At 47.1% G+C, this 13,945-nt stretch overlaps 1 protein-coding gene across 3 annotated transcripts in view; it reads left to right on the top strand.

Moving 5' to 3' along the window:
* Nucleotides 1-13,945, top strand: part of MUTYH (mutY DNA glycosylase) — a 523,937-nt gene that overhangs the window by 118,650 nt on the left and 391,342 nt on the right. For all 3 annotated transcript variants that reach the window (XM_069642363.1, XM_069642364.1, XM_069642365.1), the window contains exon 7: nucleotides 11,029-11,100. In XM_069642363.1, coding sequence (XP_069498464.1) covers nucleotides 11,029-11,100 — 72 coding nt within the window. The remainder of the gene's footprint in view (nucleotides 1-11,028; nucleotides 11,101-13,945) is intronic.

The following is a 13,945-nucleotide window of genomic DNA, read 5'->3' as shown; positions in this document are numbered from 1 at the left end:
GGGTGGAGGTGGTGGCTTGAATGATCCCTTTCTATTGTATTTTATTATGCACCGGCGTTAGGGGCAGGGGCGTGCATTGTGCTGTATTGAGCGTATTGTACCTATAATACGGAAACATCGAAGTGTTCTAGTTTGGAGAGGAAGTACGGGGGAATGGGGTTCTTTGGAATATTTTTTCTGGAATTAAAGCGGTTGCATCTTCCAACTAACAGTACCTTAAAAGGGTGTTTTTTTTATGTTTATTTGCATTTCATTGATGGAGCTGGTGGTGTCTAGGGTTGACAGCATATCTGAGGAAAGAATGGTGACTAAGGTCAGAGATGAATTACATTTTATTTCATGGACTGTGAATGGTATTAATAACATGTTTAAAAAGGAGGAAAATAATGAACCACTTGAATAACCTTAAAGCGGATATATGCTTATTGCAGGAAACACATTTGTGACAAGAGGCTGTGAGCAGACTGAAGAAGGGATGGGTGGGGAATGTATTTGGCTAGTTTTGTAACTCATGCTCACCGGAGTTGCAAATTAATTCATAAAAATTCTTCAGTTCAAGTATTGAAGCATTATTCGGACAATGAGTGCAGAATGATTGCATTGTTAATATCCAGGGCGAAATTGTAGCGCCAACGGTGGATGATGGCTCATTTTATAGAAATGTTTCTGAGACACTACTGGATATGCATACCTCAAATATAATACTCAGAGGAGATTTCAACAAAGTGCTAGACCTGTTGATGGACAAAAGTAAAAGTGCTATGACTCGATTGACAAATAGCCATTCAGTGTCCTAACATGCCTTGATTGATGAGCATAACTTGGTGAACACCTGGAGACTGCAACATCCATCGACCAAAGAATACAGTTTCTTTTCCAAACGCACACAATGCATACTCTAGATGAGACATGATATTTGTTTCGGGCAAAGCAGCTGAAAATGACACAAGTGGTCTGATCTGGAATATACACTTGTCTGGTCATGCACCAGTGGAAATATGTCTGGCATTACGGTTCAATATAAACAGGACTTGTTTATGGAAGATGAATGCATTACTACTGGAGAAGATTAATTTGTGGAGAAGATTATCAGTGAGGCTAATCATTTCATTGAGGAAAACCACACAGGGGAACTAGATGTGAGAATAGTCTGGGAAGCCTTCAAATGGTCTATGAGGGGCTTATTTTTGTTTTTTAGAACTTTATTTTTAAATTTTCAACTGTTATATAACCATCACACCCGCATTGGGGTGTGTACCCTGTGCACCGACCAAAACCCCCACTCCCTCCCCTGCCCCTCAACCCTTCCCTCTCTCAGTCCGTTATGTTACTGGTACATTGCTCCGTCCCACACGTATATCTATTATCAAGATGGCTTTAGATAGTAGGAAAGGTCAGACTCCGCGTCCTGGGAGCCGCGCTTTTCTGGCGAGGAAGACCGGTCCCTGTCTGGTTCGTTAATTAGGTATGTTATAAATGGACCCCAGATATCGGGAGGGGGGTAGGGCGAGCGTGTTGGGGGTAGTGTCTTGATGAAATCTGATTCTATGTCCTGACAGTAGAGAATGTCTTTCTGCCAGTTTATAACCGTCTGCGCTGGTCCCCTGCCCCATGACATGGCGATTCTTCTGTGAGCTAGAGTTAGCAGTAATCCAGCCAGTTTCCTCACTGCTGGCAACAGCTGGCTTGTCAATCCCAGCAGGGTTATCACCGGGATCGGCCGTGTTTCCTCTCCTATGATCGATGCTGTCATCTGAAGGACCTGAGTCCAGAACGGTGTCTGTTTCGGGCAGTCCCATGCTAGGTGTATGAAATCAGCTGCCTGACTTCCACATCTTTCACACTTTGCCGGTATCTCTGGTTGTTGTCTGCTCTTTTTGGCGGGGGTGATGTATGTTTGGTGAAGGAAATTAAAGTGGATTTGGTTGAAGCCGGAGTTGAGGGAGATTTTTTTCGTTTGGCGCAGGATAAATGTCCAATCCTCATCTGGGATTGTGAATTGCAGGGCGCTTTCCCATCTTGCTTTTGTGCGTGGGTTGACGGGCACTGTGTCTATTAGGATGGATTTGTAGATGGATGAAACTAGTCTGCCCTCGCCCTGTGCTTGGATCACGTTATGTAACAGTTGCCAAGTTGGGGGTTGCTGCGGAAATGATGGGAATAGTGCTTGAAGCGTATATCTGGTTCTAAAGTATAGGAACCTGTCCAGGGGGGTGTCGCCACCACTATCTATTGCTTGTTGGGGTGTGCTGAAGTTGCCTCCACTGAACTGGTCGCCTAGAGGGCTTATCTGTAGCTTCTCTACCCATTGATGGATTACTTTTTCCGAAGTCAGAGGGATTCCGGGTATGAACTTCACTGGGAGGAGGGGCGAATACCTTACTTGTACTTTTGTGCGAGCTTCCTCCAGATCCCGTAGGTCGCAAGGACCACATTCTTGGTGTTATAGGGTACCAGGAGCTGACTTATGACCCAGCCCTCAATAGCTTAGGGGTTGCCAGGGCACGTTCAATCTGCATGTGTGGCCTGATGAAATGTGTTGTGTACCAGTGGCTGAGGAACCGCGCTTGGGCTGCCCAGAAATAGCGTTCGAGGGCTAGTCTGCCGCTGGATACTGGAAGTGGCAGTGTTGAGTAAGCGACCCTGGCCGGTTTGCCCACCAATAGCAGCTCGAGAACCAAGCTTTTGACTCTCTAAGAAGGATATGGGGATCAGAATGGGGATGTTAGTGAAAAGGTATAATAGTTTCAGCAGGATCACCATTTTGACAAGTGAGGCTCTTCCCCATAGGGTTAGCGGGAGAGACCGTCAGCGGTGAGCTTTCTCTTGTAGTGTTTTTAACACCACCTCGTAGTTGTCTCGGAACACTTCATGGTAGTTTAGTGACATTAATATCCCCAAATACCGCACCTGAGAGGTCTCCCATGTAAAGTGGTAGTCATCAGTGAATGCTTTGGTCCCTGGGGTGAGTGGGAAGATAATGGATTTAGACTGATTGATTTTTAGGCCGGACATTGCCCCAAACTTGATTACCTCTCTCATCACTGGGTTTAGGTTTTCATAGGGGTTGCAAATGAATAGTGCTAATATCGTCCGCATAGAGGGATGTGATTAGCCTGTTTGGGCCGAAGCTAAGCCCTCTTATGAGGGGCTTATTGATCAGTTTATCGAGCGGAACGAAAAAGAAACATGCAACTGAAGTCCTGAGACCTGACGGAGGAAATGCTACGTAATCCAATTGATGAGAAAGTTAAGGAGCTACACCACATGAAAAGTGATTATAACAAGAAAATAAAGGCTGTACAAACATTATTCTGTATCAAATTCACATATTTTGAAAATGGTGAAAAAGGTGAGCGCTGGTTAGCCTATCGTTTAAGAAGTCAGGAGGCAGACCGGGGTATTCCGTCTATAACTAAATTGGATGGGTCCATTACTTTCAACCCTAAAGAGATTAATGTCTTCAAGGACTATTATGAGCAACTGCACACAAATGAGACTAATATATCCAGTGACTTGAAGAGCTTTAAAGCGGATTTACAGATGCTGAATTTAACAACGGAAGAGAGCAACAATTTGGATGCCGCACTGGCGACTGATGAACTACGGAAATCAATTACATTTCTGGGAAGTCGTCTGGACCAGATGGGCTACTTGTTGAATTCTATAAGATCATGCCAGATTCCGTAATTGAACTTTTACGTGACATAATCAAAAGGACCTGACATTACCTTCGAACTATCGTCCAATAAGCCTATTAAATACAGACAATAAAATTCTTTCAATCTTTAGCAAGGAGAATAGAATTGCTGCTACCGAATTCATGAAAACCAATCACGATTTGTCAAAGGTAGATATGCTGCAAATAATGAGAGACGACTCTTACAAACTGTATCCAAAACAACAGATAAGTGTGATGATGCAACAGTCTTCTCATTGGATGCGGTGAAAGCCTTTGACCGAGTGAATTGGAATTACTTGATGTACTAGAAGGAATGGGTTTTGGGGAATGCTTTATGAATTGGGTAAAGATATTATACTCTGGCCCGACAGCAGACGTTGGATCCAATGGCGTGAGATCTGAATGCTTTGAGCTGGAATGTGGCACTAGAAAGGGATGTCCTTTGTCCCTACTTTTATTTATAATTGCAATTGAACCTCTGGCAGCTGCGATTCGTGAAGAAGAAAGGATACAAGAAGTAGGTTGTAGGTTATGGTGGAGTGGGTCACAAATTGTGGCTTTATCCGGAAAACCTATTACTGGTACTGAATGACTTAGGAGATTCGCTGCCAACACGCATGGGGCTTTTTAGATTTTAATGTATGCTCAGGCTATAAGATCAACTGGGCAAAGTCCTAGGCAATGCTTCTAATAGACTGGTGGTTACAAATCTGGGATTCAAATGGTGCCCAGAGAAAACTTACATACTTGGGCGTCTGGATGACCAATGAATTGGAAGAAATGGTACAGGAGAATATGAAGCTTCTGAGCATTTGACTTGAACAGGATTTAGAGAGATGGACATTTCTGAATCGATCTTTATGGGGTAAAGTCGAGACACTAAAGATGATCTCCAAACCAAAAATAACGTATGTTCTGAGCATGCTACTATTGGATATTGGGAAGACACTTTTGAAAGAATTTGATGCCCTAATACAGAAAATTGTTTGGGACAATAAGCCACCAAGTTTTAACGTATGGAAATTGCCTTTGCCACAGGAGAGAGGTGGATTAGGGGTTCCTAATTTATATGTCTATCATCTGGCATTTATGGCCAGATACTATGCGCCATTATTGGAAAAGTTGCCGGATGATTGGACTAAGGCAGAGGCTTCTCTATTAGGGACTCTGACCCTGTTGGCTATCCTGACAACCAGATCGGGATGAAGAACTAAAGTGGAGCCCACAACACATTTTTTGAGAAGCTCTTGGAATGAGTTTGTGAATCTTTTGGGGGAAAATGCTTTTAAGAGACTTAATTCATCCATATGGTACAACCCTAAATTAAGGGAAAATGGTAAAACACTTTTTTGACCAGATTGGTTCTTGGCAGGTGTACAGTGAATTGGGAACCTGAGAAGTAACGGCAAATGGCTGACCCTGAATCAGGTGAAGACGACGTGGCAAATACAAAATTGCTCACAACATGATTACCAAAGGCTTAAAAAGGCAATTTTGGACATTGGGCCTCATTACGAGTCCGCCGGTCCGAATATAACTTTGCCAGTAAAACCATACCAGCACCGTTTTCCGGCCCAGCCAATTCCGACCTGCGAACCCGGAAACGCCATCACGTTGGAGTCACTCCCAGGGTGACAACGCACCCGGAATCAGCGTCGGGAGAAACAGCGCGACGACACACCGACGCACCCCCAGTTACCGGCAATGCTTAACACTGTGCACATTACGAGTTGCACGGACATGGAAACACCGCCAAACAAATGGCGTAAACACTGTGTACATCCTGGTGGTACTGCCGGCACCATAGATCTGGTCGTAAACAGTGGCAGGTGAGCTGAATCAGGCCACAGGTGAAAAAAAATGAGCCCAGGTGCAGCCTGCAGGCAACTGGGGGCCTACAAAAGGGCCACACACACACACACACTCAGGCCACCTCCAAACACAACCATGCAGTCAGCCGCTGTAGCAGCATTTGGGCTACTGAATCTACAGGCAGCAGTGCACATTGTGGCAGCAGTGGGGCAGAGGAGGAGGAGGAGGAGGTGGAGGCGCAGGTGGCAAATTGCGATCCCTCTACTCTCAGCAAACACAAATGTGCAGCCGGCCCAACCCCACAGGCAGCCTGCAATACCTCGCATCAGGGCCTCACCCTGGAACCTGACCCCAGGGCAGATACACACATTATACCGGCTTGACCATCCATCAGTCATGTCCATCGTCACCCTGATCGAGGAGGACATCAGCAGCCAAATCGGCATCTGGACTGCAATCCCCCCCTGCTGAAGGTAGTCTCGGTACTGCATTTCCTTGGAACTGGAAGATATCGGCACACTGTCTGTGAGCTGCACGGGCTGTCACAACCCAGTTTTTCCAGAATACTTGACCAGGTACTGGATGCGCTGCTGACCCGTGCGTCAGAGTACATTTCCCTCCCCCATACCCCCGGCCAGGTCAAGGTGGCCTACCATGCCATCGCCGGCATGCCAAATTGCATAGGTGCATTAGACTGCACTCACATAGAGCTGACAGTTCCACATGCAATGGAGGCGTTGTACCGCAATGTGAAACAATACCACTCCCTGAATGTCCGGATGTTATGTGACGGACGCTGGACAAGTGATTACCCATTACTGTGCACGTTTCCTGGGGTCAACAAATGACTCGATGGTCCTGCGGAATTCGACATTGCTATGCTACATGGAACGTTATGCAGGACAAAGCACATGGCTATTGGGTAAGTACAACTGCCAATGCATGACCCCTGGGCAAGGGCATGGACAGTCACCATACCCCACCCCACACAGTGCATCGCTTCACATTCCAAAATGCCACAGCGTGCAAGTACCTCCCCCGCCAACGGCCATGCACACCCTAGACATCTTGTTGCACCACAAGCAAGGCCGACATGAGGATGTGGGTCCCTTGCCCGCCCAATGCTCCTGTGCACCCACAATGCACACGATGTGCGCTTACCTGGCGGTGTGCATTGACCACTAATTCAGTGACCATTGTCTGACTGGTGCATGTGTGGCCATCACAGCGCATCCAGTGCACCAATGTAACCATCAATGGCCCCGGAATGATATTGTGCTCCAATTCTGATCACAAGATGCCCCATATGACAGATCCACAAACGGTACATGATTGTTCTGAATCTGACTAAGAAACCACGAACAATGACATGTGCCCTTGCTTCCACTCCCATGTAGGTGACGCAGGATATGCACTTAAACCATGGCAGATGACGCCCATACGAAGGACAAGGAACAGCCATGAGGAGGCCTACAACAGGGCACACATGCACATGTGGCATGATAGAGCGTACCTTTGGATTACTCACGGCCAGGTTCCGCTGCTTGAGCCGATATGATGGATCATTGCTGTACAGCTCAGTTAAGACGGGGAGAATAGTGCTTGCATGTGTCATGTGGCACAATCTGTGCGTACGCAGGAATGTTCCACTGCCCCAGGACACAGAGGAGGAGGATGATGATGACGACGGTGATGAGTGGGTGCACTCCCTGGCAGGGGTGCCCAGGATGGGCAACAAGCACAGGCAGCACCCATTAACAATTTCTTTTGAGAGACTGTACATGCACATCATGTAAATCCTTTCTTGCACGCCAATAAATGGATTGAATGCACATGAAATCATGGATGTCCAGTCGTCACTTGAATTTGCACAAACTTTGATTCCCAACAATACAGGGGTAAGGGGAATTGGATGAAAAGTAGAACACCTGTGCCCACCTACCTCCCCAACGTACCCACCCCCTAACCAGGCCCAAACCAACTAACCCCACTAAGGACCTCCCCAACGTACCCACCCCGGTAACCAGGCCCCAACCAACTACCCCACTAAGGACCCACCTCCCCAACGTACCCACCCCCAACCAGGCCCCAACCAACTAACCCAACTAAGGACCTCCCCAACGTACCCACCCCCATACAGCAACCCCATCCCAACTGTGCGGACAACAGTCCAATGTTTATCGCACTATTTACGACCATGCTTTTGGGTGTATGTGTCCTTCCCGTAGGGTCCGGCCAGCCAGCCTGAGCGCCTCCCCGGGCTACTTGCCACAGAACTCGAGGGGGTGCTGCTCGTGGAAGCCACTGGTGGTGTTACAGCTGGCACATTGCCCAAAAATGCCTGTTGGGCCACTGCCATTGTCTCCGCAATATTGTTCCCCTCCCTCACACGCCGCGACAGTGTCGCATTAGTTGCAAAATGGCCTATTGCCCTTGACAGCCTGTGCACAGAGGTGGCAGTGCTCTCCTGCGGTTCTAGGTCAAAGTTTCGCATGTATAGGATCGAATGACCAAAGGGTCGAATCAAAAGGACCGAAAAGCAAAGGGTTGAATTTTGTTCATTTTTATTTAAACATTTTTTTTTGGGGGGGTCCCCCCACCAGACCCCTTTTTGTGGTAAAAAAACGCTTTTTTTTCCAAAACGGAAACCCCCCAAAAAATATATATATAAAAAAAAACGACCCCTTTGTTTTCTGCATCCTTGCCTCCTCGCGCTGCATCCTTGCCTCCTCGTGCTGTAACCTTGCCTCCTCGCGCTGCAGTTTCTGCTCAACCAGCTATGTGAGGGTGACCTGGTGTTGCTCTATGCGCTGGAGGCGGGTGCTGAGTTCAGCGATCGAGGGTGTGGGTGAGCGCATCGGGCTGTGGAGTCCTGAGGGGCTGAATTCCAGGTCAGGTAGGGGAGTGATGTTGCCCCGGTCATCCTGGTCCTGTGGTGCATTGTAGGATTGTTCAACTGGTGCACTGTTGCCGCTAGGTGAATCCTCCTCCACAGAACAGGCACTGATGTGTGCGGCCGACGTGGAAGCAGGTGTTGCATCTGTGGCAACAGGCAGCCGTGGGGTTTCAGCAGGGATGGGGGTATCCGTGGCCAATGTCGGTGTTGCCGATGACTGTGTTGCTGAGGTGCTGGCAGTGGCATCCTGCGACGGATGGGCACGTTGGCCATGTGCAGGAGGACGTGGTGTAGCCTGTTGCGCAGTGCCACTGTCTGTTGAAGTGCCTGTGGAGGAATGCAGGGCATGCTGTTAGTTGTGTGGTGGGATGTGAATGGGTCCATCACATGCAGCGCACTCCACAATCTCTGTCCACTTGCAAGTACACACATTTGATGGGTGATGCACTCAAATGTGTGTGTCTCAGCTTGTACTCGGTCACGCACTGTCTGCATGTCCTGGGGGCATGTCTCATGTGCGTGTTGAGTGTGGTCTCTGTAATTGGTGGATGTGTTGGGTCACTAGGGGCCTGGCTGGGGGAGTGGGGTGTGGGTCATTGGTGGGTTTGTTGGGTCACTTGGGGCCTGCCTGAGGAGGTGGGGGGGGGGTCATTGGTGGATGTGTTGGGTCACTTGGGGCCTGGATGGGGGGGCATGTGTGGGTCATTGGTGGATGTGTTGGGTCACTTGGGGCCTGGCTGGGGGAGGTGGGTGAGTGGGTCATTGGTGGATGTGTTGAGTCACTTGGGGCCAGGCTGGAGGGGGTGAGTGGGTCTTTGGTGGATGTGTTCGATCACTTGGGGCCTGGCTGGTGGGGTTTGGGGGGGTGGGTCATTGGTGGATGTGTTGGGTCACTTGGGGCCTGGCTGGGGGGGTGAGTGGGTCATTGGTGGATGTGTTGGGTCAATGGGGGCCTGGCTGAGGTGGGGGACATTCACACTCATGGCTTTCAACTCTGTGTACTTACCAGCATCGCCAGTTGGGCAGGCTCCGGCCTCTGCATCACCTGCGCCCTGGATTCCTTCGAGGTGCAGGACACTGCTACACCTCTCCTCCCATGACTGGAGCTTCAGGGGTGATGCAGGCCCTCCACCTGTCCCAGTGCTGTGTTGGCGGTGTGCTGCAATTAGGTTGCGCACTCGCAGCCGTAGATCGTCCCACCGATTGTGGCAATCCTTGACTGTGCACACAGTCACTCCCACAGCGGTGCACTTTCGTGTTGCTTCCACCCAGATCTCCTTGCAACGCTGCTGGGTGCTGCGCCTTTGGTCAGCGCTGAAGAGCATAGGGGCATGTTCCACGATGTGCTCCACGAGCACAGTCAACTTGGGCTCGCTGAAGCGGGACTTCAGCTGTCGGGTGGCTGGGATGCGCTATGCCATCGTACTGGTAGGTTGTAGCAGTTCCCAGAGGTAATAGGCCCTGTGGTCTCAGAAGATGGCAGTGGATTGTGGTTTAAAGTAATGGCCACCGCTCTCCTTCCGATTTTCACGATCACAGTGTTTCCGGAACCGATATTTCCATATCCGTGACGGCGGAGGCGGAACAGATATACCACTGCTGTGGTTCACGATGCATCCATGTCCGTGGGTGTTTCCCTGCTGGCGGTGACACAGTTTCCGCTATGGACTGGTGCGCGCGACCGACAAACTGTAATCAGGCGTTCATTCCGCATGCTTGCGGTGGTGGAAATGGTGTCACCGCCGTCACGGAAACAACGGATTCTGGACCGGCGGACTCGTAATGAGGCCCATTGAGTCTGAGGAGGGAACTGATTTCAAATAGTTTAATGCCAGTGGCAAGATGGAAGGTGGGCTAGCGAGTAAATATAACAAACCAATTATGTCCAGATCAATGGACAATAGTTCCCTAATGGAAGAATGTATAAGGAGATTGACATGTGAAATGACTCGGGTACAAAGGGAGTTGGTTTGTACGAATGTTTGCCTATCTTTTGAAAGCCTGGGCGAAAGATAGCATCAGATTTAGATCCTAAATAGGGTGTATTGGAGGCCTGACAGATTGCATAACAGAGGATCGGGTTGCGTTCCGAGTGGGCATCCTGGAACACATGCTCTGGGAGTGTGTGAGAGCGAGTGATTTATGGAGAAGACTTTGCATCATTTTTAACAATGTGTTAGGACAGACCTTTGATTACGATTTTAATACATTCATTTTTGGTGATGACGAATTACTAAATTATCTAAGCACCTCACAATCAAAATGGCTATTTAGTGGTGCCTCTGTGGCTAAAAAATTGATATTAAGAAGATGGAAGTCAAGACTGTCTCCAGACGGGAATGTTGGATTGATGAATTTTTTTTCAAATTGGCTGACATGGAAAGATTGATTTATCGTCGGAAGAAGTCAATGGTCTTTTTTGAGAAGATATGGGGTACATTACTGTACATGTATTAGCTCTGTTCATACTTTTCTTTATGGGGGAGGGAGTGGGTTTATTAAGACATGTTGACTGTATATTGTATCTGTAGAGTGTTGTAAAAATGCAAAAATTGCTAATAAAAAAATATATATTTAAAGACTAAATGATTCAATTGATGGTCTATTTGACCCGTGTTTTTTAATATGCTTTTTTCAGGAAGTGAATGAGTTGTGGGCTGGACTTGGCTACTATTCCCGGGGGAAGCGGCTGCATGAAGGGGCGCAGAAGGTATTCTTGTACATTTTCCCTATTTGTGCTCCTTTTCCAAGAATCATTTAGTCCACAGATGTTTGCAAGTGCTTGGTGGGATTTACATGCTGCCACACCATCTTCAAAGTGGGTTGTGTAAGGGCGAGGAGATGGGAGACCCAGTAGTGGTAAGTTGGCATAAAATGTTATTTAACAGAAAGTAAAGAAAAACCCTATCTGTGCCCAAGAGGGGTTTCCCAGCCTTTGAAAATGGTGTCGGTGTGCTGAGAGACGCGGGTTGCCTTTCCAGATGACTCCGAACGGGACATGTGATTATTAGGTGAGTGCTTAAACTGTGCAGTGGTAATGTTTTGAGAGAGTGGCCTTAGTCCAACACTATATATTGAGTACAAGATCAAATCGTTTTGTGCAACTCGGGTATTTCCCCCTCCCCCTTATATATTTCCAATGAATGTTTTTATATCATTTTGTTCAGAAAAACTTACATCGGAAAAAATGAGTGGTGATGAATAAACGCGATACCCCCTGTCACATTGGGTTTTCCCAACTAATATAAAAAACATTGCTGCAAAAAGAAAAATGCTCTCAACCCCTCGCCTAATGTGCTAAGTAGGTAGAGTACTCAACATTAACCAGGGTTTACTTGTACCCAATCTAACCCCTCGTTGGGACCATATCATGCATGGTTCATATGTAAAATAACCACATCTACCACAACAATTTCAGTGTGTGAATTATAGCATTTTTATATATATTCTTTTTTATTGCTCTGAATAATAAAACAATCAACAAAAAAGACAGTATATTCAGTATTGGATTGAAACTCAAAAAATCGATTACATCATGAACATGTATGGAGAAAGATACACATTATTTTTTCTCTCATCTTTTTTCAATCACATATTTTCACATAAATAGTGTGAATAGTGTGAAAAGGACAGAAGAAAACAAGAGAAATGTAAAAGGTGGAAACGTGGAAAACCACAACCGAGTGCTTAAAAAGGGGGAAGAGCAGTAGAGGATGACCTCTAATAGGAAGTGACAAAATAGAAATAAAATATAACTATAATATGGTCACCGTGGTCACAGTTCCATATATTCAAATTATGGAGAAAAACAGCTGTCCTGGAATTTTCTAGTTGTTTTAAACATTTTTATCCCTCCAGGACTTTTTTATGGGAAACCCCCACGCGATACCCCCTGTCACATTGGGTTTTCCCCACACTTGTTTTTACTATGGACCCAATCTTTAGATAGATATATTGAAAGATGTAAAAGGTAATATTTAAAGGGGTAGGGGAAGGGAGATAAATATAGAGAATGGGAGGGCTTGGGGGTGGTAAAAATTACATCGAAAAAACTCATGTCGGCAAAGGGACATGGAACCGTGACAGGGAAAGCATCCATCAATCTATGGTAGCAACCATCAGGATAAATCACTCTCAAGATGCACCATCCCACAGAGCAAGCAAATTCAAGCGGCACCGTCCCACCGAGCAAGCGAATACAAGCGGCACCATCCCACCGAGCAAGCAAATGTGCTGAAGATGAGACGTTTTAGCTAGAAAATAGCGGATGCGCCTTGAAAGGTTCCTGAACCCAAAGTGTAGCCCTGGAAAACACTAACCCTATCAGCTGTGAGGGGTCGGAAGTATGAGGCGGACACAGTGGTGGCATCTTTTGGTGTATTAATGTTTATTCAACGTACAAGCGATTGGAAAGGACGGCCGCTTCAATGGAAACAGACACGCCATCACAACCTCACCAGTGCATGGCAGCGTCAACACGTCACCAGCACAGCCACCCTGCACTCCGTTGCCATTGCCTCGGCTGTGTGCGGCTGCCATTATAAAGGTGAACGCAGCCTTGTCCGCTACACATCTCGGCACTCCCCAGTTCTCCAGTAGTTCTGGCTGTGCTAAGTGCTTTTCTGCTGGTCAGGTTTCCTTATTTGCTTTTGCCTGCAATTGCGCTCACTCTGCTCCCCTTGCCTTCTTCTCTTGCCTTGTTAGGAATCCTTGTCCTTGTTTCCTATAACGGGGGGCCCTTTCTGGTCTCTGGTCCCCTCCTTCCTTTAAGTTCTCATAGGGTACACACCTGAAAGCTGTAGCCACTGGTGAAGGCCAAAGTGTATGGTTAGTGGTCTGTTAGTGTTTAAAAATATAGTGCACATGGGGGAAGACTGTGGCCTGTGTCCATGACTGAAGGCTATGATTAGTACTCATTAATGTGTCAAAATATATTTGGCCATGCATGCTTACCATGGCTGAAGGCCATCCTTAATGCCTGTTACTGTTGTAATGTAATTATTGATGTCATCAGTGATGCGATCTGTGATTTCATCATTGTGGTCATAGGCTGCGCAACAGGGGGCACAAAGTTAAAGTGGCCTTAGCTGAATTTGAGGGGTTTTCTCACCTTAATGTTCCTGCAACTGAAGTTTTTTCCTTGAATTTCAAGGGTTTTGTTATTCCATAGATTTTTAGAATGCTTCCAGACCACTAGCCTAGTCTTCACCTATGGTCAGTGGGCATGGGCACATTTTAAAACGCTACCAGACCAATAGCCATGGCCTTTGCCCATGGCTGATGGGCATGTCCGAACACTACCAAACCACTAGCCATGGCTAGTGGGCACGGCCACTCTATACCTTAAAAACACTTGTAACCCATCGCTCAGACGTTCATCAATCACAAACTGATTTTGCCCTGTTTTGGCAGTGGTATTTTTATGTATTAAAGATTGCAGCCTTTTAGAACTGACAATGTTTTTCGGTAATGCGCAGTCCGATTTACATCAATTGCCATGTACCACACACTTTAGTAAAGCAGCGTGCTCCAAGCCCCTTGTTTTATTGCCGGAC

The sequence above is a fragment of the Ambystoma mexicanum genome, chromosome 1q, assembly GCF_040938575.1.
Source record: "Ambystoma mexicanum isolate Mex_15411 chromosome 1q, UKY_AmexF1_1, whole genome shotgun sequence".
Lineage (NCBI taxonomy): Eukaryota > Metazoa > Chordata > Amphibia > Caudata > Ambystomatidae > Ambystoma > Ambystoma mexicanum.
The sequence above is the reverse complement of the archived record's forward strand: the minus strand, read 5'-3'. Positions and strand labels throughout refer to the sequence as shown.